The 27,902-nt window shown below is 47.9% G+C and overlaps 1 protein-coding gene across 1 annotated transcript; it reads right to left on the bottom strand.

The window, feature by feature from the left end:
- Positions 1-924: 924 nt before the first annotated feature.
- Pola2 (DNA polymerase alpha 2, accessory subunit) lies at positions 925-27,697 on the bottom strand. The gene is made up of 18 exons (XM_059262515.1): positions 27,455-27,697; positions 24,963-25,087; positions 23,611-23,702; positions 23,392-23,449; positions 18,315-18,421; positions 15,570-15,763; positions 14,783-14,871; positions 13,087-13,242; positions 12,591-12,653; positions 11,717-11,759; positions 8,794-8,918; positions 8,024-8,062; positions 6,669-6,742; positions 3,634-3,742; positions 3,298-3,404; positions 2,473-2,532; positions 2,146-2,272; positions 925-1,370 (listed from the first exon to the last, which is right to left on the bottom strand). The coding sequence occupies exons 1-18, from the start codon at positions 27,531-27,533 to the stop codon at positions 1,215-1,217; spliced, it is 1,803 nt and encodes a 600-aa protein (XP_059118498.1). The 5' UTR covers positions 27,534-27,697; the 3' UTR covers positions 925-1,214.
- Positions 27,698-27,902: the final 205 nt, after the last annotated feature.

Raw genomic sequence — 27,902 nt, 5'->3', positions numbered from 1 at the left:
CACAAAAAAGTCTCCTGCCAGAGGACAAGGGTCACCGGCTCCCCAAGTTGGGGATTGTTTCTAAATCTTTCCTCACAGGCACTTTTTTTGGAACTTACTATGTAGAACAGGCTGGCCTAAAACTCAGAGAGATCCACCTGCCTCTACCTCCCGAGTGCTGGGATTAAAACCAGCCTCCCAAGCACTTTGACAAAAGGAGAAAGGAAGCAGTTCTCATGGTAGGCAACCTGTTCCCCAATGCCTCCTCCTCCAGAGGTGAGGAGCACAGGCTGGCTCTGTGAGGTCCCCTATTTCCGTCAGTCAAAGCTGCTACTCCTCACACTTCCTAGGGCCTGGCAGCATGGGGTTTCCTTGTTTTTGGCACACAAGGCAGGACAGCCTGCTTATATGGGGCAGAAACTGGTGCCAGATTTAACTCTCTGCAGTCTTTCCTCAGATGCCAGAACATACCGGCATGGGGATGTCCTGGGCCCCCCACCTTATCTGAGAGCCCTGGGCTACAGGCAAGCGCGAGCTCCTGCTGGACCTGCAGTGACAACTGGCCGGAGACTACAGCATGGAAGGGCTCGTCAAGGCTGCCTCCTCCAGATGGAGAGGTGGGGCTGAGACACAGCATGCGTGTGAGACACGGTACATGAGACGAAGCACAGGGAGAGCCAGGCAGGCTGCCAGCTGCTTGCTCTGCAGCTCAGTTTCTTCCTCAGCAACTCTAGTCTGGGGACTTTGGGAGGATGCAGGGTAGGGCTGGGAGAGTTCCAAGGGGCTGGACAGGGCCCAATGTGACCAAAGCTCTGCCTTCTCTGGACATAGGTCAAATAGACAACATTCCTAGAACACTACTCAGGAAAAAAAAGAAAAAAGAAAGACAGGGGAAGATTGATTAAAATCAGTTTTACTAAAAATTTATATTTATTTCTCTAAACGCTGTGTTCGACTCATACAGAAAACCATGAAGTTTTCCTGCCTTTCTGGGCAGGCTGTCTCCAGAGATGGTTCACTTCTCGACACCCTATGTCCCTTGTGAGGTAAAAAGAGAGAGGCGAGAGGCATGACTCAGATCAAGGCCCAACTGCACAGGGCCCCAGGCCCGCAGTCCTGTTCCGCTCCTTGTCAGACAGGGACAGATCCCTGTCAGGTGCTTCAACAGTCTGGTCATCAGAGGGTCATACCTGGGCTCCTGGTGTCGGTGAGGCCACATGACTGAGGCTCAAGACTCAGATTCTGACCACCTGCACGGCCACACTCAGGCCCGGCCTGCCCTTACTGTCCATGGCCCTGGGCTGTCTCCTGAGGTAGAGGCGGCCGAAGGTGCCACCCACCTGTCCTTTGGTGAGCCGCCCAGGATTTATACAGACACAGCCAAGGATGTCCTGGAAAGAAAGGGCACTGGGTGTGAATCTCATATTGAGTTTTAGAAGGGCAGAAGCAAAGGCAACCACCCAGGCAGATATGTTCACGTGTAACTAGAGAATCTCCAGGGCAGATGAAGAATGCAGTAGCCTGCCGGGACAAGGAGCTCCTATCCTTCGGGACAAAACAGATCCTAATGGTTTCTGGTTTTTCTGCATGAGAAAATACTTAGGGGTTGAGTGGGTGTCACACACTGCACTCAGCACTCAGGAGGCTGAGGCAGGACGAGTGGGAGCTCAGGACATCCTGGGCTGTAGAAACCCGGCCTCAAATGCTCCCTCCCTTGAAAAGCAGAAAAACCACTGCTTAAGACTGGACTGGACCCAGCTTAAAAAAAAAACAAACAAACTGGTGTGGTGGACTCCCTGGGAGGGACTCAAGCCTGAGGTGGCTGAGCGTGCAGATCAGATCAAGAGCTTCTTCGAGGTACTGCTGGTTGAGCCCACAGGGAGGTCAGATCAGAATTCAGGGGAAGGCAGGCAGACAGGCACCATGTTCCCAGACCACCTTGACATGACCTGTAGTCCTCACTCTTCTACACATAGGCTCTACTCAGGTGGGCACACGCTGCTTCTCATGCTTCATTCCACCCATGGACATCCCCCGCCCAACAACTCTTGTGCTGGCCCCAGGCAGACACTGTCCCACTCAGTAGACCCAGGGAGAGAGAGCCAGGTAATCTGGAAGGAAAACTCAGGTTCTGATGTCTCTGGCAAAAAGCCAGTTCAAACCTACCTTCACGAAGTACCGCAGCTCTGACGGCACGATGAAGACATCAGGGGTGAAGAGCAGCTGGGCATAGGTATGGAAGTTCTCGTAGTCTATGGCCATGTCCTCGTGGGGCGGGTAGAGTGGGTAGTAGCTGCAGAGACGAAAGAAGCTCTAGTAGCAGCCAATTCAGGAACCTGGGGAGGCTCCCACTGCCCAGATTTATGGGCTGGCCTTCCTTCTCTCTTCTGTTTGAGGGGACAGAACCCAGTTTTGTCGCCACAGGGTAAAATTTCCTGGTGGCTGTGAAGTGGGTCTGATCCGGTGACTCAGGGGGTTGGCCAGCACGCTCACCTTCTCTGCGTCAGGATATGCTTGAGGATTCGGCTGAATCGGTCTGACGTCCCAGAAGAGCTAGAAAGGAAGCAGAACCGGGTTCCTCCGTCAGTCCTCTTTAAGGAGGACCCGAGGACTCGAGCTGGCTAGAGAGAGGCTAAACCGCAGGGAGACAATGTCCTTTCCCAGGACGGGCAGCAGGGCACGAGGCCTAGAGGGAAGAAGAGTCCTAGGAGTCAGGATTTGGGAGGCCTCAGTGCTGAAGCCGGCACCATCTTGCACAAGAGGACACGTCCTCTGCACCATGAAGCACACACAGCCGGGCAACCCTACATATCACACCCCAGCCAAAGCATACACCCAACTGAACTCCCCGGTGGTCCCTCTCCCGGTAAGGAAGGTCTGACGGAAGAACCAACTGCCTAGCCTAGATGCCGGTCCGCAGCATCCGGCTCTCTGAGGGCCCCACGTTTACCGTCTGGTAAATCCCTGGTGAATCTGCAGAGAAGAGCACTCGAGCACTCGGATCACAAAATGGGAAGGTAAAGCAAAAGGGACTAGGGCCAAAAATATGAATTTGGCTGCCGGGCGTTTCATGCAGACACAACAGACCGAGCTCTTTGGGGTCTCAGACACGGCAGACTAGTGACAGCAACTAATACGTCGGTCTGACTGCTGCTGTTAGCAGACAAGGGAAGGCCCAAGTTTCTGCATAGTGTGGCTCTCACGACCCCGTCTCAAGACTTGTCAGGTAGCATGATGCGGTGGGGGCAGTGTCTTGGCGATGGCAGGGCCGGGATGCAAGGAGTCAGCTGTCTGCTGTTGACGTGAAATGTGTCTTACCTACAGATCTCCTCAGCCCCGATGTGGAACAGCAGGTCCGTGGATGTCAAGCCAAACATCACTCCATTTATGGAGAGGCTGCAGGGCTCGGACACAAACTGCACCCGCTGAAATGAGAAGGCGCTGACTTGAACATTTGCATGCAACAGCTAGAGAGTTCCTCCCCACGAAGCCGGAGTCGGGAAGGGACAGAGACCACTGAGAAAGAGTAACCCACATGCAGCAGTCTATGACCTGCTGGGAATCAGAAGTCAGGCTCCCGAGGGACTCTCTGCCCTCACCCACGGGGCTGTCTTACCCCACCCGCTGCTCACTGGCCAGAGGGGGCAATGGTACCTTTTTGTCCTCCCGAGGCAGCTCAGAGAAGGTAAAGGGTGGCTGTGGGTATACCGGTTCATGATGCACGTCCCTCAGAGATGGGACAAAGACAAGGTGGGAGCCGGAGCTGCATGTCAAAACACAAGCACAGGAGGGACAAGAGGTGAGTGAGCAGAACGGCCACAGGCTGGGGGTGCGAGCACGCCCTCCATCAGCAGTCCTCCAGGGAGACTTGGATGGCATTCCACTCCACCAGACAGTCTCCCAGGACCCTACGAGGAAAAGGCTGTCACTTCCACATGTCCAGCTGGATCTGATGCAAACAGGTCAGGACACAGTCCCTTGCTTTGTGTGGCATCCCACTACAGAGGGGAACTCTTGTCTGGTGGGAAAAGGGAGGAAACTGAGATCTAGAGCTGGGCATGAAAGGCATGCACAGGCAACCTAGGCCTCGGGAGGCCAGAGGGGGGTGTTACGCGTTTGAGGCTAGCCTGAACTACACAGTGAGGCTTATTTAAGGGGAGTCTCAGGACTTAAACTTAGGTTTTACTCCACTCTACAGGGCATAGGTAGCTTGCGGACAATAAAGTTCTCTGGACACATGGCTTGGGTGAAACAAGTGAAGCCAGGGAGGAGTGAGGCCAACTGGTCAGACCCCCGAGGTCGCCCCTCACACTTTGAAGATCAAACCAAACCTTTCAGGCAGCAAAGGCTAGGCCAGGTCTACTGGACACTGAAGACAGAGACTGTTGGAGGGATATCCACCTCCCCACTCACATCAGGAAATACTCCAGAGGAGCAGCAGAGGCAGCTGTTCCTTTGATGGGGACAGGAGAGTCTCTAGGGTTACAACATGGAGTGGAGAAGAAAGCTGTGGCTCCCGGGGCCAACTGTTTTGGAAACCACACAAAAGAGAAAAGGGAAAAGCTCCTCTTTGGTTCCCTTGTCTATCCCTGGCAGAGGGGCCCACTGTAAACCAAAGAGGCCAAACTGTTGCTGTGAGGGCATGCCTGGAACCAGCCGAAGCTCTCTCTCACCTGCAGCCCTTTCCTTCCGTGCTGACACTGTGGAACAGGTATAGATTCCCAGAGCAGGAGTTAGAGGTGGTTGTAAGCAGCTTGGTGTGGGTGCTGGGAGCCAAACACCAGCCCTCTGTAAGAGCAGCTATACTTCTTTTTCTCTTCTTTTCTTTCTTTTTTTGGTTTTTAGAGACAGGGTTTCTTTGTGTAACAGCCCTGGCTGTCCTGGAACTCACTAAGTACACCTGGCTGGCCTCGAACTCAGAGATCTGCCTGCCTCCGCCTCCTGAGTGCTGGGATTAAAGGCCTGAGCCACCACTACCCAGCTAAAGCAGTAACTCTTAACTGCTGAGCCATCTCTCCATTCCTACATAGGGACTTTGGACATGTCATCAGATACTGAGGACTGGTCCGCTGTAATAGATCACCATAATCTTGGGAAAGGTACTTCGTGTATTATTCACAATCAAGTTCACTGCCGTCCAAGTGAGTGCTAGAGTCTGGTGAAGAAGCCAGGGAGTGAACTGAAAGGAACAACCTATGCTCCAGGTCTCCAGGAATGAGAGTCTTGAAGGTACAAAGGACTGAGGTGAAGCTGTTAGTCCTCATGGGACTAGGCTGCTATTCAGGACCGGCTTCAGGAGAGCAATGGTTAAGGAGACAGCCTCCGCTCATGGCTTGGAGCTGGCTATAGGGGGAGGGGCGGGGAGAAATTCCAACTATGCGCAGTGTTGCACAACTTCAGACATCATAGGGTGGGAGGCTCTCACTGCTGTCTCTGAGCAGAGAGGAGCATCAGGGCATTCTGCTGCTACAAGGGAGCTCGCTGACATCGCTAAGTGTGATGCTCTGCATTTCTGACCTAGCACCAGTTATATGCAGATCTGGCAGGGTGGGGCTGCGCCCCTGCTTTGCAGCTCACACTAGCCACAGATGAAAGTGCCTGGTGGTGCTGGGTACTGGCTCCCTGGGTAACAATGCTTGGTCTATTCTTTGTTTGTGTCACTGCTATCAACAACACATAGGACGAGGAACCAAAATCAGAACCCAACCTCACGTCGGAAGCACCAGCCAGTGCTGGGTGCCGCCCCAGTGCCTGCCCCTGCTTTGGGAGGCTAGGGGTTTATCTCCGGGGACCTCAGCTGGGGCCCTAACAGACCTGGGGAGAGGGAAGGTATCTGTAACCCCCCACTTGAGAAGGGAGGGAAAGGAAGCAGTGGAGGGCTCAAGTCTCCTGGCTCCGGGCCTGATGCCAGCACAAGGTTGTATTACAACTAATCAACCTGGGATCTGTTCTCAGGACGGAAGGCGGAAGGAAGACCTTTAAAAACCACCGTTGTTACAGGTTTGTTTTAAATCTCAGCCTCAGGAAGGTTTGTTTATTGTGGGTTCAGCAACACGCAGCAGATCCCAGGAGACTGCCCACCACAGCCTTCTCTTTCTGCCCTGCCCAACAAAAGACAGGAGCACGGGGTCGGCTTCCTGATGTCTCTGTGTCTAGCTCTGAACTCTTCCTGGAACCAAGAGGCCCTCCCTCACACACTGTCCCAGCTATGCTGAGGATTCAGGACCCACCCTCACTGGAGTCTCTTCCACCCATCGCTCTAGCCCCTGGCAGCCATCCACCACGATGGGGAAGCACTGACTCTGGGAAGGAAGTTGGGCTTACCCCAAAACATTCCCTTCACGCAATAAGAGGCTTGGGGCCTCTCAGAATTTCATTGCCAATCAAATGCTTCCCCAAACCACCCTGGGAATATTCCCATGGAGTAACAGTTTATACAAGGGGAAGTGAGAAAAGGAAGTAAAGAGAAAGAACGGAGGACGACTAGAGTGTGTGAAGTTTGTTTATCTGACTTACAGAGATGCCTGTGTACCCACTGAGGCTGAAGGTCAAGGGTTCTATCTCATCTCTAAGTCCAAAAGGACAGAAAGGACGGGAACACAAGTGGCCTAAGCAGCTTTGGTTTCCTACCGGCATGTCCTGGAAGAACCTAGAAAGCTCCAGGTCTGCCCAGCATCTGGAACACTGACCTTCTTGTTCCCTCGATAACTGTTCTCAGGCACTGCTTGAAAACGTCTTCAAATGGGCTTGTCAGCTGACAGTTCTACAAGGGAGGAAAGGAGCTGACTCAGAAGAGTGAGGGACGACCCGAGGGGCTTGCGGTGGACAGGGACGGAGTGGACGGGGACGGAGTGGACAGGGACGGAGTGGACAGGGACGGAGTGGACAGGGACGTGACGATGAGGACGATGAGAGCCAGGCACGGGGGCTTTGTAATCCCAGCACTCAGGAGGGTGAAGCAGCCCTGCTGTGAGCTGCAGGCCAGATAGGATACAGACTGAATTCTAAGCCAGCCCAGTTCCAGTGTAAGACCCCGTCACAAACAAAAAAGGGGGGTGGGGTGGGCTGTCCATGTGCAAGGAGCTGAGTCTAGATCAGGGTAGAATTAGTCCTCTGGCAGGCTAGGCAGTGGTGGCGCATGCCTTTAATCCCAGCACTCAGGAGGCAGAGGTAGGCGGATCTCTGAGTTTGAGGCCAGGCTGGGCTACAGAGTGAGTTCTAGGACAGACAGGACTACACAGAGAAACCCTGTCTTGAAAAACAAACAGGCCGGGCGGTGGTGGCGCACGCCTTTAATCCCACCACTCGGGAGGCAGAGCCAGGCGGATCTCTGTGAGTTCGAGGCCAGCCTGGGCTACCAAGTGAGTTCCAGGAAAGGTGCAAAGCTACACAGAGAAACCCTGTCTCGAAAAAAAAAAAAAAAAAAAAAAAAAACCAACAACAAAGTGCCCTCGCCACATAACAATCCTCTTGCACGCACACTGAAAGTCTAGGATGAAGACAGCCTTGAAATCCTGTTTATGGAGATGAAACACCTGCCAACAAGGGACAAGAGACCCAGGCCCTCGACTGAGATCCTCGGAAGAACCGTGATTCATGTATTAGAGGGACTCATGACATGATGCCAGTTTGGGGCAGTGGCCACATAAAGGATTTCATAGTATCTGCCTCTTTAGTGAAGTAACTACTCTGTCAGTCTCAAGACAGCTTTGAGACCAGACAGCCAGACCCACGCCGAAGCCCATCTGCTTGTGTTACTGTTTTTGTGCCTGAGCAGTGAGTTGGGGTAGACAAAGGAACCACCTATTTCCAGTTCCCTCCCTGGCTTCCAGATGGTCTTGTGTACTAGTGGAACGGAGCCTTCAGATTCAAGGTGTTTATTGGACACGGCCAGGGACAATGTTTTCCTCGTTAGCCACAGGGTTGATGTAAGCCTGCTGCAGATACAGATAAACTCCAAAGGAGGAGACTAAGAGAGAGTGTCTAGGTGAGTGCAGGCACCCAGTTCCTCCCCTCCCCTCCCCTCCCTTCCCCAGGTACTCACCTCTACCTGCTCGTGTTTAGCATCCAGGAAGGGTCCCAACTGCAAGTGAGCAGAGGCAGGGAAACAGAAGCCCCCAAAGAACAAATCAGAATCTTCCGTGTCTGGAAAGGCTTTTAGATACATTGTCTAAAAGCAGTTCCCTGCCCGGGTCCACCTGTCCCTCCCAGGTTGCCTGGAGAGCCTGGGGAGGTAGCAGATGGGCTGTGGAGCATCTGAGTCCTGTTCCCTCAGGGGACTTCCCAGGGCCCTATAACCCTCATGGTTGCCCCAAACGACACTGTGCTCTTTTCTGTTTTTTACACCTAGTAAGAACAACAAACCACCATGTTACCAGTAGTATCTTGGCCATAAAAAGAGATTAGTTTAGGATTGGGGTACCAAGACAGAGCAAGAATGCTGTAACATCAGGAAAGAAAGACAATACTGCTGGCCTCAGGGCTTAGTGATGGCTGTGGAGTATGTGTACACCTCCAGAGGTGCAGATTGAGAATTAAAAATCCCGACACTTGGGAGGCAGAGGCAGGCAGAGCTCTGTGAGTTTGAGGCCAGCCTGGTCTACATAGTGAGTTCTAGGCCAGCCTCGTCTACACAGTGAGACCTTATCTCACAAAATCAAAAACAAGGAAAGAATTAAAAACAAAACAAAATCTTCGTAAAAGGAGACAGATTGATGTTTCCTAAAAACTCAGAATAGTATTAAAACCCCTTGCTAAGGCTGATTTCGTTCCCACCCCACAACCTCCCAGCACACTACTATCCCGGGGACCTACCAGGATGCAGACATCTGGCCGGTCATGGTTGATGATGGTGATCAGATCAAGCAAGGGGTCGTATGTGATGCTGTCAGAGGTGGTATAAGGCCCACAGGCAACTAAAACCGTAGTTTGCTCACAATCTGAGACAGAAGGCATTGCAAGGTCATGAGGAGGAAGAGGAGAGCCGATATTGGGTAGAGGGAGAATGAAGGGCCATTGAAGGAAAATGCCACAGGATTTGTCACACCAAGTCCCATGAGTGCAAGTCTGGAGATTCCAGGCGAGGACCTCATCCCTCCCCCAAGAACATCGAACCTGGGCAACGTGAGCAGAAAGACAGGAAAGAATTCATCCAAGTGACATGTGCTCACACTGCAGAAGTTAGGGGCCATCTAGGGGTCGGTGTGGTGGGAGAATGTGGGGAAATCGAGGCCCGGAAGGGCAGGCTCTGTTGGAAGCCCAGACAATAGACAACCCTGTGGGTTCTCATGCTACCTGGACATTGAAGTTGCTAGGTTTGTGCCCCACCCTAACCTTGGGTTTCTAGCCCCTGTCCAGAGAGAACTATCTGAATTTGGGTTTTAAAGTCAGTCTGAGCTAGTTTGTGAAGCTTACACAACAAGCCTCCAAAATTCCCCAAATTTTCTAGTATGTAGCATTATTTTCCTATCGGTTCTGTAAGAAATTATTTCAGGGATTGGAGAGATGGCTCAGCAGTTAAGAGTGCTTACTGCTGCCGGACGGTGGTGGCGCACGCCTTTAATCCCAGCACTCGGGAGGCAGAGGCAGGCGGATCTCTGTGAGTTCGAGGCCAGCCTGGGCTACCAAGTGAGTTCCAGGAAAGGCGCAAAGCTACACAGAGAAACCCTGTCTTGAAAAATCCAAAAAAAAAAAAAAAAAAAAAAAAAAGAGTGCTTACTGCTGTTCCTGGGAACCCAAGTTTGGTTCACAGCACCCACATCAGGCAGCTCACAACTGTCTGTAACTGTTGCCCCGGGGACCCAACATCCTCTTCTGGCCTCCATAGCTACCTGTACCCACAAGTGAACATAGCTATACACAACACACATAAAATCAAACAAACAGAAACAAAGTTTAAAACAATAAATAAAATAAAAAATTATTTTGTAGTACCAAACTTGGTAGCTAATGCAATTTACTATCTTACATCTTTGGACACTGTAAGTCCAGAAGTCAAGTTGTCAGCATGGCTGTGAACCATCGGAGGCTGTCTGTGCGCTATCTTTAAAGTCAGAGGCCTAAAGTTTCTATTCCGTGACCATGTTCATAAGTACCCATGTGATTGCACTCAGCCCACATGTATAATCCCATTCAAGACTCATTATGCAGACCAGGCTTGACTTGAACTTATAAAGATCTGCCTGCCTCTGCCTCCTAAGTACTAAGGCTAACAGTACACACTACCACACCACCCAGACCATATAAAGTAACATATTCACAGCCCTGTGGGATCATGGAAGCGATATTCAGTCTACTACAGGACTGAGACCAGGAAGAATCTACCTTTGTCCCCCACACAGATAGTTTCTGAGACTGTGTACAATGTCATGAGCTGATTCCAGGTCATGTCCAAGAATGACTTCGCATGCCATCACTGTGTGGGGTACTGGCAGTATGCCAGCATTGGCATTGACTGAAAGTCTTTCCTGGTGTTTGTTCACTTCACTTACAAAAATACTTAGAAATATCCCCCCCTTTTTCTTTAAAAAAGACTTATTTGCTCTATTTATATATATGCCTGCATGACAGAAGAGGGCATCAGACAGAACAGGGAATCAGATGGTTGTGAGCCACCACATGGGTGCTGGGAATTGAACTCAGGACCCCTGGAAGAGCAGCCAGTGCTCTTAACCACTAAGGCATTTCTCCAGCACCTGTCCTCTTTTTCATTCGTGACAGCAGGGGATCAAACTCAGAGCCTCACACATGCTATATAAGTTTTATCTACCCAGCAAGACCTCCAGCCCAGCTTATGGGTATTTTGAAACAAAGTTTGCTAACTTAAAAAAAAAAAAACAAAAACAAAATACACATATAATTTTTATTATCTTGCTTTTCCCCCATACAGGGCACTTGTTCAATTCTCCCCCCCACCCCCCAAGACAAGGTTTCTCTGTGTAGCCCTGGCTGTCCTGAAACTCACTCTGTAGACCAGGCTGTCCTCAAACTCAAAGATCTGCCTGCCTCTGCCTCCTGAATGCTGGGACTAAAGGCGTGCATCACCACTGCCCAGCTCTTCTTCTTTTTCAAAAAGACAGTGTCTTACTAGGTAGCCTTGGCTGGCCTGGAACTCCCTATGTAGACCAGGCTAGACCTCAATGCAGAGATCCACCTGTTTCTGCCTCTCAGGTGCTGGGATTAAAGGCGTGCACCAGCACACCTAGCCAGAAACTATTTTTTACAATTACACCCTTATTGTGGAATGACTATAGAAATGCACAAACTTGCCAAGAGAGCACAGAATTCTGTCTTTCCCCAGAGCCCTCTAACATTAACATTTCCTACAACACAGCACATTTGCTGGAATTAACAGTATGTTAACTGCTGACCAAACTAGGTTTTTCCAACAGCGTCCCTTTCTCCTCCATGATTCCGTTTGGGACACCTAGTGGAGTTATAATGTGTATATCATTTCCCTTTTCCAGTACCCTTCACATGCCTGTTAAGCAGTAGCCCGGAATACAGGTGTTCACTTTGTTATCACCAGAGCCCAGATAACGCCACTATCAGTGCTCAAGCGGTTCAGACCCACTAGTGACTCGTAAAGAAGAAGTAAGCCCACTGATCAGCTGTGTCCGCACTGCTCGGCATGTCGCTCCACACAGCTTTGCTGTTTCCTTGAGCCTGGGCAACTACAGTCTGGGACTTGGTCTATCACTCCCATTGTTGGCAAGAAAAATTTTGAACCAAAACTTACCACCATCCTCTTCGGTGGGCTGATAGAACGGAAGTGGTACCCCCTGAAACAGAAAGAAAGCTCAGCTGAGGTCTGTTCTGGCTGCTGCTTTGGGGATGGATGGCTCTGAGTGTTTGCAGGTCTGCAGTGGGAGGACTGTGCGAAGCGATGAGAGGGGACTTGTCTCCGCCTTGCTCTTGGAGTTACAGGTAGAGCCCAGATTCTGCCATTTGTCTAAATAGCTCACCGTGACTTAGCAGACCAGGCAATGGGAAAACCCAAAAAACTTGGCTCTCTCAAGCAAAGTGGGTGCCTAAACCATTGGCATGCTGGGCGAGGATGGAAGGACAGGGAGCCCACCTACTTCTCCTGGCATTCTGTGGAAATTCATCTCTAGAGGACCACAGTGGACAGCAGAGATAAGTAAGCCACAGCTTGAGGCCAAATTTGACTACAGACCTTTTTTTCCCCTGTTTTTTTGAGACAAGGTTTCTCTGTGTAGTTTTGGTGCCTGTCCTGGATCTCGCTCTGTAGACCAGGCTGGCCTTAAACTCACAGAGATCCGCCTGGCTCTGCCTCCCGAGTGTTGGGATTAAAGGTGTGTGCCACCGCTGCCCGGCTGCTGCAGCCATTTTTTAAAATGACGTTTTCATTTGTTTATGAGTGGCCTATGGCTGCACTGGCGCTATAATGATACAGACACATGTTTAAATATTTGCTGCTTGGCTCTCCGGAGAAAACAGTTTGCTAACTTACAGCTTGGAGGTGGGCTCCAACCGGAGAAATAAAAACTACTAACAAGCATGCGGAGTCTGAAAAAAAACCAGTCTCTTGTACCAGAACTGCACACACTGAGCTGGAGCAAACATGAAGTGGTGGAGAGGCCCATCTGTACCTCGTAGAGTCTGGTGGCAGCAAGTCTCCTACCAGTGGTGTTGAATCCTTCCATAATTACAACCTGAAAGACAGGAAACACAAGACTGCTGACCAGGAGAGATAAACGAGAGGTCCGAGATAAACTACTTTTGGTAATTATAAACTTAGGGCATTTCTCGGAAAACAAATGAAGGGGGGCTGTATCAGTTACAATTACGCTCTTCAGAGATGACCTAATTCTCACAACAGTCACATGAGGTAAGAATTTTTATTTCGCTTTGTGGATGAAGACATGCTGGCTTTGAAGGCCAAGTACCTCACCCACAGCCACACACCTCATGCTGTGGAGCTGGGATCTGAACCTGGGCAGTTGGACCCAGAGCTAAGGAGAGGAAAAAGTTCCTAAAACAGTGGACCTATTCAACCCAATCTCATGGCAACAGAGACGGAAAACAAGAAATAGCTGCCCACTGCATGCTCTCAGGTCTGCATCTCAGAAGGCTCCACAGTCTCACCTGTCCAGGAAAGAGAGAATATTCCTTGAGGTCGGATAAATCCACCGGAATCTGAGTGCCCGAGGAGTGTTCCCGGTCTCCCTCGAGAATCACTGACTTGCTGTTCAGCTTGCCATTGCTGTCACAGCCAATCTGGCCCAGCAGGATGACAGGCTCCTACCAAAGAATGTGCAACATAATGGTGGGACAGTGAAACCCAAAGAGCATATGTCCCGGGAGGTGATCGCAGCATCACCACTGAAGTGGAACGACCCTTCAAGGGTGTCTAGTCCACCTCCTGCCTCCCAGGTATGCTCTGAGAGGCTGCCTGAGTGTGAGCATTCCCAACCAGGGGGAAGCCCCCCAAGGCCCGCAGCCCACAAGCACTTCTGGAAAACCAGAGCTAATAATAGATCACATTCACTGACTACCACACACCGTTCTCAGATGACATGTAATAACTCATCCAGCCCTCACGGTCACCGTGAGATAGCTATGGCTACACCCAGCAACAAGAGGCAGAGCCACATGATAATTTCATTAAGGGCAAACAACAGGGAAGCCTGGATCCAAAGGTCGGAAGTTGGCTCCAGGGCCAAATCCTCAGCCATGCTGTAGTTCCTCTTGGTACCTGCACGCTCCTGCCTCCCCACAGGGTTTTGCTACATAACACAGTCTATCCTTGAACTCTCAATCCTCCTGCCTCGGGCTCCCAAGTGCCCAGATACCATCTGGGACATCACATTACCACTTCCACCGGAAGTCCTTCCTAGACGGAACTGACATCTCTCCTAGTGGCTTCCTGTGTAAGCTTCCACTCTTGGGAGCAAACTGAGAATATCTAATCTTTCCCTCATGTGCAGCCCTGCCCCCACACTTCCTCTCAATTTCTCCAAAGCTTCCTACAGGACAAAGTTTTTTTTTTTTCTTTTCTTTTCTTTTTTTCCCCCCCCTGAGACAGGGTTTGTCTGTGTAACAGTCCTGGCTGCCCTGGCACTAGCTCTGTAGACCAGGCTGCCCTTGAACTCACAGAGATCTGCTTCCGAGTGCTGGGATTAAAGGCGTGCACTGCCACTGCCTGGCTAAGGACAAAGTTTTACGCATGGTCACTTCCCCTGGAAGCAAACAGGACAAAGGTACATTCCGTCAAGGGTTATACAGGACACATCTTCTCTTAGATTGGATGCTCCAGAGAGTACCCACACCAGAATTAAAGCACGATGGAACTCTAGATGCCAGAGGCAGCCACTGATCTACGTCAGTGCTCAAGCCAGAGGAATAGCTCAGGCAATGAGAGAATTCCCAGCCCACAGTTCTCACCTTGCAAACCCAGACACTTCTACCTGCAGAGGGTCCCCAGAGGCAATCTCCTCCACCACGGAGAAAACAAGGTTTCGACCTGTTTGTGTATGGGACCCAGTCCACGAGGGAGGAAAAGTCTGGCCACACTGTCAGGGAACACTTCTTTTTTTAAGAGGGACCCATTTTGTGAGCGCTAACCAAGACTGAGAGTGAACCAGCAGACCTGGTGAGCGGAAGAAGGCTTCTTCACTGACTCCAGACAGTAGTAATAATTTAAGCTGGGCAGTGGTGGCACACACCTTTAATCCCAGCACTCGGGAGGCAGAAACTGTCAGCTTTCTCAGTTCAAAGCCAGCATGGTCTACATCAGGAATTGAGAGCAGTAGTAATTAGTGAGAACTCAAGTGGCTCTTACTTGTGCTGGTTCCAGAAGAGGGGTAAAAGCCTCAATCTTGTAATGCTCCTTCAGTTCGCTGCCAAGCTCTTCTATCTTATAGGTCAGAACTGCAATCAGAGGTGACAGGATGCTGTCAGTAAGATAGAACACACCGTCCGGCATCACAGTCCTTCCACAGGATCTAGGAACATGGACATCTGTGCAGTCTGACCTCAGGCCTCAGTCCATCTTCTGACATGATTACTAAGCTGGTTTTCCACTGGGCTCATGGCACAGTCCCAGAGCACCATCAAGAAACCCACCCTAGCCGGGCGGTGGTGGTGCACACCTTTAATCCCAGCACTTGGGAGGCAGAGGCAGGCGGATCTCTGTGAGTTCGAGGCCAACATGGGCTACAGAGTGAGTTCCAGGAAAGGCTCAAAGCTACTGTCTTGAAAAACCAAGAAAAAAAAAAAAGAAAGAAAAAAGAAAGAAGCCCACCCTTACTAGACTGCAGGGAACTTTCCAGGTAACCTGGGAGTTTCCAAGGAAGCAGCTGAGGGCTCCTAACTCAAGAGCTGAACTCCTTCACAGCTCACGCTCCACTACTAGGGTGGCTGTGCACTTTTCTTCAGTGAACCACACAACTTGGGAAATCACAGCATCACCCAGCGTCTTTCCCTTCACTTAAAGAGCACCCATAAGGACAATCGACCAACTTCTGGATTCAAAGGCCTCCAGCTGAGCCAGGCTTTGTTCCTTCATGTCTCTCAGTCCTTCTGTGAGGCTTTAAACCTACCAGACTTCCCAAGAGGAAACCAGTTACCTTCACGAATATCCGAGAGCTGCTGAAACATGGCTTTGTAGCTGCCTGTGAGTGGCCCTGGGTATGCTATGACCTTCAGGCTGACACCTCCAGAACCTCCTCTCCCAGACCAGGACATGCCTTGTGCTGAGCCGAATGTGGTGACCACTTCTCCTCGGTTGGTTCTGGAGCTGTATTTCTGGGAGGGGGCAGCACTGATGGGAAGCAGAACAGATTAGTATTACCGTGCCTGTGGCTACCTGAGACAGGAACACGAGGCAAGGCTTGGGAGGCCTGCAGAAAAAACAAACTGTCTTACAGATCTCATCAACATGGAGGGGCTGGAGCACTCTGACCTTTCAGGAATTTTGGGAATGAGGTACTAAGGAACACCAGAATACAAAAGTTTAGAAGTTTAAAGACAAAAACATATAAAAAGCTTGTTATTTTTTTCTCCATCAGAACTAAATGAAGCAAAACAAAACATGCTCTGAACTGACTGAAAGGCAAGTTTCAACTCTTTTCCTTCCTTCTTGTGAGTCACCCATGGTTACCAACCTGTCATTTGAGCCTGAAACAGTGACTGGGTCAGGTATTGCTGAGCAAATACAAAAACCTACAACGCAGTTGAAACCAGGCATGGTGGCACACGTCTGCAATCCTAGCACTCAGAAAGTGAAGGCAAGATTGGGACCTCAGGGCCATCCTCAGCCAAGTTTGAGGACACCTTAGGGAACAGAAGAGCCTATCTCTAAAAACAGAACGAATAAAAAAACTCCGAGTACAGTTAGTTCAAAGATGATCAAGTAACACTAAAATAAAAGTCCAACACAATAAGCGAACCTTTCCCTTGCCTTTGTGGAGGTGGAGAGGCAATGAATGAACAGTTAAAAGGGAGCAAGCACCTCTTACCCCACTCCAAGGCTGCACCGACCAACTCTGTGTCCACTCTGACTGGCTAACCAGAGTGCTAAATCCAAGAATGTTGCTGATCTGCTTGGAAGCTTCTAATCCTCCTGCTGTGAACACTGCCTACGGAGAAGTCTAGAAACACGCAACACCCAGCACACTAAAACTCTGTGGGAACTCACTTCACAAGGGTCATGGTCGTAATTGTTGCCAACATCCCTTCTTTCCAGACAAGTTACAGAAAATGAGCTCAACTAATTATCTTTATCTCCAGGGCTGCACCTACCTAAATAATTTACAGACTACTCTTATAAATTACAAAACGAGCTTCTGATGTCAGCTTTCTTAGTGTACATTAAAACAACGATCTGGCAGGGGAGTTACCAGCCTCTCTGGGCTCCACCTGTGAAGGGCATGTGTCACAACAACCCTCTAGTGCCATCAGATGCTCACAGGGGACAGCCATGGCCAGAGAAACAGATTTAAAGAGCTTCCTGCTTAGAGAGGCTAACTCCAACAATGGCTCTGCAACAACTATTTGAACCCTCATAGGTTTCAGAAATGCCCCCCCCCCTTTTTTTTTTCCGAGACAGGGTTTCTCTGTGTGGCTTTGCGCCTTTCCTGGAACTTGCTTTGTAGACCAGGCTGGCCTCGAACTCACAGAGATCCATCTGCCTCTGCCTCCCAAGTGCTGGGATTAAAGGCGTGCGCCACCTCGCCCGGCTTGATACCTTTCTTAACCGAGGCCTTAGAAGCTAGAAATGCCCTTTTATGTCTAGAAAGTTGACTCTGGAAAGCAGTTTTGAGATTTCTCTGAACCAGGTGGACCACAGTGAAACCAAACTGTCCTTCAGGATCCAATAACCACCCCCGGGACAAGGGCCGCAGAGCCAGTTGCTGCCCCTCTGTATTCTACATGTGTTGAGTATTTTGCCTGTGTGGATGTATGTGCGCCATCCATGTGCCTGGTATCTGAGGAGGCAGAGAGCTTGTGGACCCCCTGAACTGGAGTTACAAATGGTTGTGGAGATATAACATGGAGGCTGAGAACCAAACTTGTGTCCTCTGCAAGAGCAGCCAGTGCTTTCAACTGCTGAACCATCTCTCCGCCCGTCACTGACTCTCTAAAGTGACAGAACAGAGAAGCCTACACTCCGGTTGGTTTAGAAGGACCCAGAGGTCGGTAGTTCCCTAAACGGTTGAAATGCTGTTCCTGAGCCTCATCCTGATGTGACAGCCTTATAAACATGTCTTCTCAGCCAAGCACTCATCTGTGGGTTTCTCTAATGGAGACCTATCATTTATGGATTTTCAGTCACACATGATCTCTGCACATTTATGTATAGTGGTGGTAGCCATGAGGAAATCTCAATTAAGCCTCTGAAGGAGAAGATTCAGTGATGAGAAAATGCTCAGAAGCCAGCTGTCACCTGAGCACGGGACGAACCGGTTACGCAATACTGTGAACAAAGGTGCATACTTTTCCTTTAAAAAAATACTTCAGGTTACAGAAAGAAACCCAAGTAAACACAGACGAGTAGGAGCAGGTGGGAGCCTATTGGCCCTGACTGACCAGACGCGCCAGACACCCGGGCTCCTGAATAGCTAGGCTGTTTTCAATAGGAGGTATCAGTTCCCGATCTAGGAAATGAGCCCTAGAGAAGTGGGTGGAAAGCAAGTTTCCTTAATTACTGTACAAAACAGTAATTTTCCACAAGGCAGAGAACTACAGGCTTCCCAGCCAGCTCCCAGCAGACGCCCCGCTCCTCTGGCGGTTAATAAGTTACTCGCAGTTCGCCCTGTCAGCAGAGAAAGAGGCGCAGCTTTCTTGGCACTTGGATCGATCATGATACATACCTCGGGGAGAAACTCGATGGCGAGAGAAGCTGATGTGGGCTACGAGTAGAGACACTCCTTTTTGTTAGCGGGGTTTCTGGGGTGCTGCTAGCTCGCTTATGAGGACCCTAGAAACAAGATGAAAAATGAAATCCCAGTCACTCTTGCTTCAAGTCGCTATAGACCCACTGCAGTGCCTTAGTAAGGACAAAGTGGCACAGTAAAGGACACAGGCAGGGCCGGGGCTCTTCAGGAACCATCTCCAGCAGAGATCACATAAACCTTCAACAGAAACCCAACACCCACCAGGACGCTATCTGCACTCTGAAGGCTGTCATGAAAAGAATGCAAACATCTCCCAAAGAGGATGGCCAGCCCAGCTGACCTGTCAACCTGCACGCACAGCTCCATCCCCACCGCTTTCTGCTTTTAGAAAAGACCCGAGTTTGGCAATACATAGCTTTGACCTGAGTGCACACATTCTCTGGAGAAGGGATGGGACCACGTTACACTTCTTTTGGCCAAGTCTACCACACATTTTCCAAATTAAAGCCTGGAATAACTCCAGGAAGATAAGGTAGTTGAGCTCATACTTGGAGAGAGTAGTCAGCAAACACCTCACTAATGGTCACATCTGGGTTCTTTTTTTTTTCTTCCCCTTTTTAGTTTTTCATTTCTTCTCTCTTTTTTTTTCTGTGCTCATCAATAAGAAGTCAAAATATGGGGTTGGGGATTTAGCTCAGTGGTAGAGTACTTGACTAGCAAGTGCAAGGCCCTGGGTTCGGTCCTCAGCTCCAGAAAAAAAAAAGTCAAAAATAAGTACAAAATAAAAGATGAAACCCAATCACAGGCCCTAATATTCCCTAAAGCCTCGGATAATGGGGTGTGTTAACAGGAAAGACAAATGTCTTGTTCAGCCCAAGGGCTCCAGCTCATATGCAGAAACTTTTCTGACTCAAGGGCTCCTCTTGCTGGTCATTTAAGGAAATGCCATCAAGCTATGGATTGGTAGAGTCTGTAGGATCCAGGGTGAGAACAGACTCAGAACTATCACTAAGACAGGCATGATGGCTCATACCTGAAATCCTAGCTTTTGGGAAGCTGCAGTGCAAAGGTCATCCAACTTCCAGATCAGCCTGGGCTACAGAGTAAGACTCTGACTCAAAAAAAGAAAAACTAAGAAGCTATATCGGAAATTAGGCTTTCAAATATTTGTGGTTTATTTATTTAAAGATTTTATTTTATTTATATGTATGTGAGCATATGCATGCAAGTAAAGGTGCCTAGGGAGGTTGGAAGAGGCATCAGAACCCCTGGAGCTGGAGTTACACACACCTGTGAACTGCTTGATGTGGGTGCTGAGAATTGAACTTGGGTCCTCTGCAAGAGCAGCAAGATCTTGTAACTAGTGAGACAGTTCTGCAGCCTCTGTATTGTTTTTTGTTTGAGACAGTATCAGGTATTAAAGCCCACATTGGTCTTGAACCCAGTGTAGCTGAGGCTATCCTTCAACTCCTGAACTGCCTGCCTCCTTCTCACAAGTACTAAGATTACAGATGTGAGCCACCACACCTGGCTTACAAACTAGATTTTAAAAGTTAATTTTTTTAGCCGGGCAGTGATGGCGCACACCTTTAATCCCAGTGCTCAGGAGGCTGAGCCAGGCAGATCTCTGTGAGTTTGAGGCCAGCCTGGGCTACGGAGTGAGTTCCAGGAAAGGCACCAAAGCTACACAGAGAAACCCTGTCTTGAAAAAAAAAAATCCAGAGAATCATCAGGTCATACTTCAAAAACCTGTACTCCTCAAAATTAGAAAATCTGAAAGAAATGGACAATTTTCTGGATAGATACCACATACCAAAGTTAAAACAAGACCAGATAAAATATTTAAATAGACCAATAACTCCTAAGGAAATAGAAAATCATTAAAAGTCTCCCAACCAAAAAAAGTCCAGGACCAGACGGTTTCAGCTCAGAATTCTACCAGATTTTCAAAGAAGAGCTAATTCCAATACTCTTCAAATTGTTCCACACAATAGAAACAGAAGGAACACTACCAAACTCCTTTTATGAGGCTACCGTTACTCTGATTCCCAAGCCACACAAAGCAACTAAGAAAAAGAATTACAGACTAATCTCCCTCATGAACATTGATGCAAAAATACTCAACAAAATATTGGCAAACTGAATCTAAGAACACATCAAAAAAATTATCCACCATGATCCAGGGATGCAAGGTTGGTTCAACATACAAAAATCTGTCAATGTAATACAACATATAAACTGGAAAAAAAAAAAAAAAACAACAAAAAACCCCCCACATGGTCATCTCATTAGATGCTGAAAAAGCTTTTGACAAAATCCAACACCCCTTCATGATAAAGGTCTTAGAGAAATCAGGAATACAAGGAACATACATAAATATAATAAAGGCAATTTACAACAAGCCAACAGCCACCATCAAATTAAATGGAGAGAAACTCAATGCGATTTTACTAAAATCAGGAATAAGACAAGGCTGTCCACTCTCCTCATATTTATTCAATATAGTACTTGAAGTTCTAGCTAGAGCAATAAGACAACAAAAGGAGATCAAGGGGATACAATTTGGAAAGGAAGAAGTCAAACTTTCACTATTTGCAGACGATATGATAGTATACATAACTGACCCAAAAATTCTACCAGGGAACTCCTACAGCTGATAAACTCCTTCAGTAAAGTGGCAGGATACAAGATCAACTCAAAAAAGTCAGTAGCTCTCCTATACACAAATGATAAAAGGGATGAGAAAAAAATCAGAGAAACATCACCCTTTACAACAGCCACAAATAATATAAAATTCCTTGGGGTAACACTAACTAAACAAGTGAAGGACCTGTATGATAAGAACTTTAAGTCTCTAAAGAAAGAAACTGAAGAAGATAACAGAAAATGGAAAGATCTCCCATGTTCATGGATAGGTAGGATCAACATAGTAAAAACAGCAATCTTACCAAAAGCAATCTACAGATTCAATGCAATCCCCATCAAAATCCCAACACAATTCTTCACAGACTTGGAAAGAACTCAACTTCATATGGAAAAACAAAAAACCCAGGATAGCTAAAAGAATTCTGTATAATAAAGCAACCTCTGGAGGCATCACTATCCCTGACCTTAAGCTGTACTATAGAGCTATAGTAATAAAAACAGCTTGGTACTGGCATAAAAACCAACATACGGACCAACAGAATCAAATTGAAGACCCTGACATTAACCCACACACATAGAACACCTGATCTTTGACAAACAAGCCAAAACTATACAATGGAAAAAACAAAGTATCTTCAACAAATGGTGCTGGTATAACTGGATGTCAACATGTAAAAAATTGCAAATAGATCCATATCTGTCACCATGCATAAAACTCAAGTCCAAGTGGATCAAAGACCTCAACATAAATCAAGTTACATTGAACTTGATCGAAGAGAAAGTAGGAAGTACTCTTGAACGCATCGGCACAGGAGATCACTTCCTAAATATAACACCAGTAGCACAGACACTGAGAGCAACAATTAATAAATGGGACCTCTTGGGCTGGAGAGATGGCTCAGAGGTTAAGAACACTGACTGCTCTTCCAGAGGTCCTGAGTTCAATTCCCAGCAACCACATGGTGGCTCACAACCATCTGTAATGAGATCTGGTGCCCTCTTCTGGTCATACATGCTGTATACATAATAAATAAATAAATCTTAAATAAATAAATGGGGCCCCTTGAAACTGAGAAGCTTTTGAAGGGCAAAAGACATGGTCAATAAGACAAAAAAAACAGCCTACAGAATGGGAAAAGATCTTCATCAACCCAACATCTGACAGAAGACTGATCTCTAAAGTATATAAAGAACTCAAGAAACTGACATCAAAATAGAGTAACTATTTTAATTTATATAATTAGTTGAAAGATATTAAGAAACAATTAAGAAATATTCAAGAAGGGTTATTTAGTCAGGTAGGGCTACAGTAAAATCCTGTCTTGAAAAACAAACAAACAAGAAGTTATCCTAATTTAAAAATAAAGCTTACAGCATTTTACATACTGATTTTTAAATTCTATATGCATTCTCCTACACTGGAACAATCTTTACCCTTAGTCCTGTTATCTGATTGAACTCATGAATAATTTCTATGCCTCCTCCTCTACTGCTAGATGATAGGTTATTTTTAGTTTCTTGTGATTATGAATAATGTTATGATGTACCTCGTCTTGCATATAGCTTTTTCCATGATTTGGATCATTTCCTCAGATAGTCTTAGGGGGTTGCTGGGAATGGACTCCAGGGCTCTGTACACACTAAACATGTACCCTGGGGCTACCCTCCTAGTTCTCAGGAGATGCTGCCGCACTGGGAAGAATGAGTAAGGCAAAGGGTAAACATGACTCTGGGGTTTGGATACATTTTCTCTAGCTACTTTCCACACAGACTCCTCTAACACACTAATGCTGCAGCTATCACGGGCCAGGCCCGAGGGAAGGAACAGTGGATGGAGCAGTGTCCACGACCTGAGAGCGTCTGTAGTGCAGTGAAATGGAGCAACACTAAAGTTCACCGTGAAAGACAGAGCAAGAGAATAGCTACAGAAGAGGAAGAGGGAGGAAGCCGCTACTTTAGACAGCTTAGTTCCCCCCGACAAGAGGCCACGAGGTGAGTGTATGTTTGGTATGCCTGAAGATGAGCAAGAAAACCAGGATGGGAGACAGGACCGAGGTGGAGTCAATTCAGACAGAGCCTCAGACATATTATTCAGACTGTGAACCTTAGTAGGGAAATGGAAAATCATAGAGAGTTGTGAACTTACTTTCTTTGGTGAGACCAGGCTGTCCTAGAACTCAGAGATCTACCTGCCTCTGTCTCCCAAGTGCTGGGTTTAAAGGTGTGTACTACCAAGCCCAGTTTTGTGATATAATTTTTAAGAATGTTACTTGTATGAGTCCCAGGAAAGGCGCAAAGCTACACAGAGAAACCCTGTCTCAAAAAACCAAAAAAAACCCCAAAAAACAAAAAACAAAAAAAAAGAATGTTACTTGTAGAATACAATTTCCAGGTACCGCATGTTCACCTTAGAGGGTGTGGTATAAGAGTTCAAAAGGGTCTCCTCTTCTTCCTCCGCTTCAATCCTGAAAACACTGGTCAAGGAGAGTAATTACATGTGATTAACTGAAAAACTGAATGCTAGGTATTTTTTAAAATTTGTTTTTAAGTTATATATACAACAGTAGAGAAATTACAAAATACATATATATGGCTTAGTGCAAAGACCTTCTGCATAAAAGGATACAGCTCTTGTATAGAAACAATGTCTCTGGCTCCTGCATGCCCACTGTCCTTGGAGGCACTGTGCCAGGCTTTGGATACTTTCTTATTTAGAACCTGAGGAATGGAATAGAAGCAGAGGGTGAATACATTAATCCAGAGTCTGATAATAGGGAGGGCACTTCCCATTTGAAGTAATAACAGAAGAGTTAGGGATAGAGCTCAGGTGGCAGAGCACTTGCCAGGCACGCAAGAGGCCCTGGATTCAATTCCAGTATCGCCCCACCCCCAGAGTCAAAGATAAGAAACTGCTCCAAAAACTGTTAACTACCATGTTAGTACACACCTTTAATTCCAACACTGGGAGGCAGAAGCAGGTGGACCTGTGAGTTCAAGGCCAGCCTGGTCTACATAGTGAGACACTGTCTCTAAAACAAACCAAAACATGGCAGGCTGGGCATGGTGGATCATGCCTATCATCCTAGCATTAGGGAGACAGTAGGATTGGGATCAGTACACACACGCACACGCGCACACACATGACATACCACTCTTCCAGAAGATCTAAATTCGATTCCCAGCACCCACATCAAGCAGCTTAACACATCACAACCGCCTGTAACTCCAGGTCCAGGGGATCTGACACCTCTTGCCTCTGTAGACACCTGCATCCATGCACACATACCTACACACATCCACATATTAGAATAACAACAAAAATAAATATTAAAAGGCTTTTCCAGTAACTATCTGCTGACAACACACGATTCTAATATAATTCTCTTTAACACCTGCCACTTTTAGGTGTGAAAGGCAATTTTAGGTGCTTCACATACAACCTCATTTAATTTTTACCAATCATTAAAAACATAGGTTATCAGAACTTGATAGAAGAAAAAACAAAAACAAAAACAAAAACAAGGCTCAAAAACAGTAAGCAGGGACCCAGTGACAGGACTCAATGGGCAAAGGCACTTTCTGCTAAACCTAATGGCCTGGATTTGAACCCCAGAACTCACTGAGTAGAAGGAGAGAATCAACTTTCCTTTTTCTTTTCAAGACACAGTCTCACTATGTAGCTCTGGCTGTCCTGGAACTCCCTATGTAGACCAGGCTGGCCTCAAACAGTATTGGATGCCACCACCATCTGGCAACAACCAATATTTCATAGCTGTCCCTAAGCTCTGTAGCACAGGTGTGCATACCCATGTGTACACACCATAAATAAACGTACAGAAACGGAAAGACACTATGATAGAAAGAAGCAAAGAGGGAAGAAAGCAGGAGTCCAGGTCAGACTCCAGAGCCCGCGTCCTTTCATACACTGCACACCCCCACACAGCAGGACGACATTAGTGAATTCGCATTTGCTCTCACCTCGTGTTCAAAGGAGTTCAGGATCTCTGCAGTAAGGCACATTTTCCCTGTGCTGGTGCAGAAGGCGATAAGCTCACTCACCATTCCCTCCTCCGTCTGTCTGTACAGAACACACAGCTCTGCCACTGTAGGGAGAGAAATCAGGCAAGGAAGAACCTAGTTCATTTCTTTTCTTTTTTTAAGATTTACTTACTTATGATGTATACAGTGTTCTGCCTGGATGCCGAAAGAGGGCACCAATCTCATTATAGATGATTGTGCGTCACCATGTGGTTGCTGGGAATTGAACTCAGGACCTCTGTAAGAGCACTCTTAACTGCTGAGCCATCTCTCCAGCCCCCCCTAGTTCACTTCTTTTGCTTTCATACTGAGGTGAAGCAATCCCTGTTATCCAGTCACTGCTTATTCACAGGCCCTGGAAACGAAACGGCGAACAAAACCAACAACTTTTTGTTCTTGATCACAGGAAGCTTGCTACTGGGGTGAAGCCAGAACAAGAAAGTACATAGAGCCGGGTGGTGGTGGCGCACGCCTTTAATCCCAGCACTCGGGAGGCAGAGCCAGGCGGATCTCTGTGAGTTCGAGGCCAGCCTGGACTACAGAGTGAGATCCAGGAAAGGTGCAAAGCTACACAGAGAAACCCTGTCTCAAAAACAAAAACAAAAACCCAAACAAAAACAAAAACCCAAACAAACAAAAAAAGAAAGTACATAGTACCTTAGATGCTCAAAGGTGCGATGTAGAAAAATGAAGTTGGGGGAAGGGATCATGGAGCTGAGGAGTCCGACAATTTAAATACAACCAGGGGCCAGGGAGAGGCCTCAGCAGGTAAAGAGCTTGTCACATAAGCATGAAGACAGGAATGCAGTGGGCATGGTGGCATGTCTGTAAACTCCAGTGTATGGAAGGCAGAGACAGGGAATGCCTAGAGCAAGCTAACTAGATTGAGGGTGGTGAAGGAGGACTGAAGTGAGTCACCACAGGAGTGAATGTACCTAGCAGGAAGTGGTTCTGGGCTAAGTCCTGTCCATTCACATCAAGATGAAAAGGAACCTTGAAAGGCTGAGAAGGGGAGGTGAGGAAATCCAAAGGAAACCCCAGGGCAGGGGTCAGTGAAGCTAAAGAACGTGCTCCCGATGGCATGTGAACGAGCCGGCAGTGACTCTAGTTCCGGAGGCTGACTCCCTCTTCTGGCTTCTGAAGGCTCTGCATGCATGTGGTGCAGTTGTATACACACAGACGAACACTCATTCACATAGAAATAAATAATCCCAGCACTCAGGAGGCAGAGGCAGGTGGATCTCTGCTAGTTTGAGGCTAGCCTGGGCTACAAAAAGAGGCCCTGTCTCAACACATTTTTAAAAAGAAAAAGATTCATTTTAAGTCTTCACAAGGACTTGGAGTATTTCAGTCTTCATGAAAGAAATGCATTATGAATTAGTGTGTTTACATTCTGCTTCTATTTTTTTTTAACCTTTAAAAGTAAAGCAGAGGGGCTGGAGAGATGGCTCAGGGGTTAAGAGCACTGGTTGTTCTTCCAGAGGACCTGGGTTCAATTCCCAGCACCCACATGGCAGTTCACAACTGTCTGTAACACTAGTTCCAGGGGATCTGACACTTTCACACCAATGTATGTAAAATAAAGTTAAATAAATTAAAAAAAAAAAAAGATGGCTACCTACTAATAAGACCTTTCTTCAACGATTCGGTCATTTAAAAAAAAAAAAAAGCAAAGCAGACAGGATCTCACTGTTTAGCCCTAGCGGGCCTTGAATTCTCTGTGATCCTCCTGGCCTCAGTCTCCCAAGTGCTGGGATAACAGGCAGGCCCACTCACACTATGGCTTTATATCCTAAACTTAGAAGTTCAAAGTGCTGATGAGTGGTGGAGGCAAGTGTACACACAGCGCTACTCTGAAACTGATTCTCACAAGAGAGATGTGTGATTTAAATCTTCACCATTGGACTCTATGGACCAATATGATGAGGCACTGGACTCCAGAGCAAGACACAGGGGTTGTTGACACACAGCTTAGACAATTAATTCTCCTTCCTTGTGTTCCTCTGTCTATAAAGGGAGAGAGCCAAAAAGCTCCCTGAAGTTTCTTCCAAAGCTAAAGTAAAGTATTAGGAATCCACCTCAAAGAATTCCTATTTGCACAGACCACTAAAACTATAATGAGCCAGGCACGGTGGTGCACACCTTTAATTCCCCCAGCACTCGGGAAGCAGAGGCAGGCGATCCCTGTGAGTTCGAGGCCAGCCCCGGGGTCTACATAGTGAGTTCTAGGAGAGCCAGGGCTACAAAGCAAGACCTTGCCTTTAAAACACAACTCTGATGAGAAAAGTCATAGAGCAACAGACGATTAGGTGTGAGCTGCACAGGGTCCCAATGTCTCCTTTTGACAGTGTCTCCGCTTGTATACTCAGGACCCAAGCGGTACCCCACGAGCACATGGAACTTGGAAGGGACCCCCTCGGTTCGGGACTCACGTTTCCCCATGAGGGCGTCCTCGCAGTCCAGGCCGAAGATCTGTAGCTCCTCCGCCAGCTGCTGGGTGGACACAGCCATAGTGACCCGGGAGGGGCCAGGCTCCGACCTCCGCTCAAGTCTGCTCAGCAGAGGCTTCTCCTTTCGCTTTGGGGGGAAGATGGGAGGGACGCTCCACGAGAGACAACTGGCCCAAGCCCTCAGAAGAGCTCAACCACCCGGTCACAGAGAAATATGTCAACAAAAAAAAACTTCCGGAGAGAAAACTCGCTTCCGAATCACTGCTTAGCTTCTGGGTGAGAAGCACAGCCGGGAAAAACCCGCCAAATGCTTTGCCCGGCGCGCGCTTGCGCGAGGACCTGGTCAGCCCCGCCCTCCCCGCGCACGCGCGAGAACGTCCCACTGCGGCTGCGCAGAACGCGCCCGATGCGCTTCAATCAGCGTGGAAAT

Source organism: Peromyscus eremicus, chromosome 1 (assembly GCF_949786415.1).
Source record: "Peromyscus eremicus chromosome 1, PerEre_H2_v1, whole genome shotgun sequence".
In the NCBI taxonomy this organism is placed as follows: domain Eukaryota; kingdom Metazoa; phylum Chordata; class Mammalia; order Rodentia; family Cricetidae; genus Peromyscus; species Peromyscus eremicus.
The sequence above is the reverse complement of the archived record's forward strand: the minus strand, read 5'-3'. Positions and strand labels throughout refer to the sequence as shown.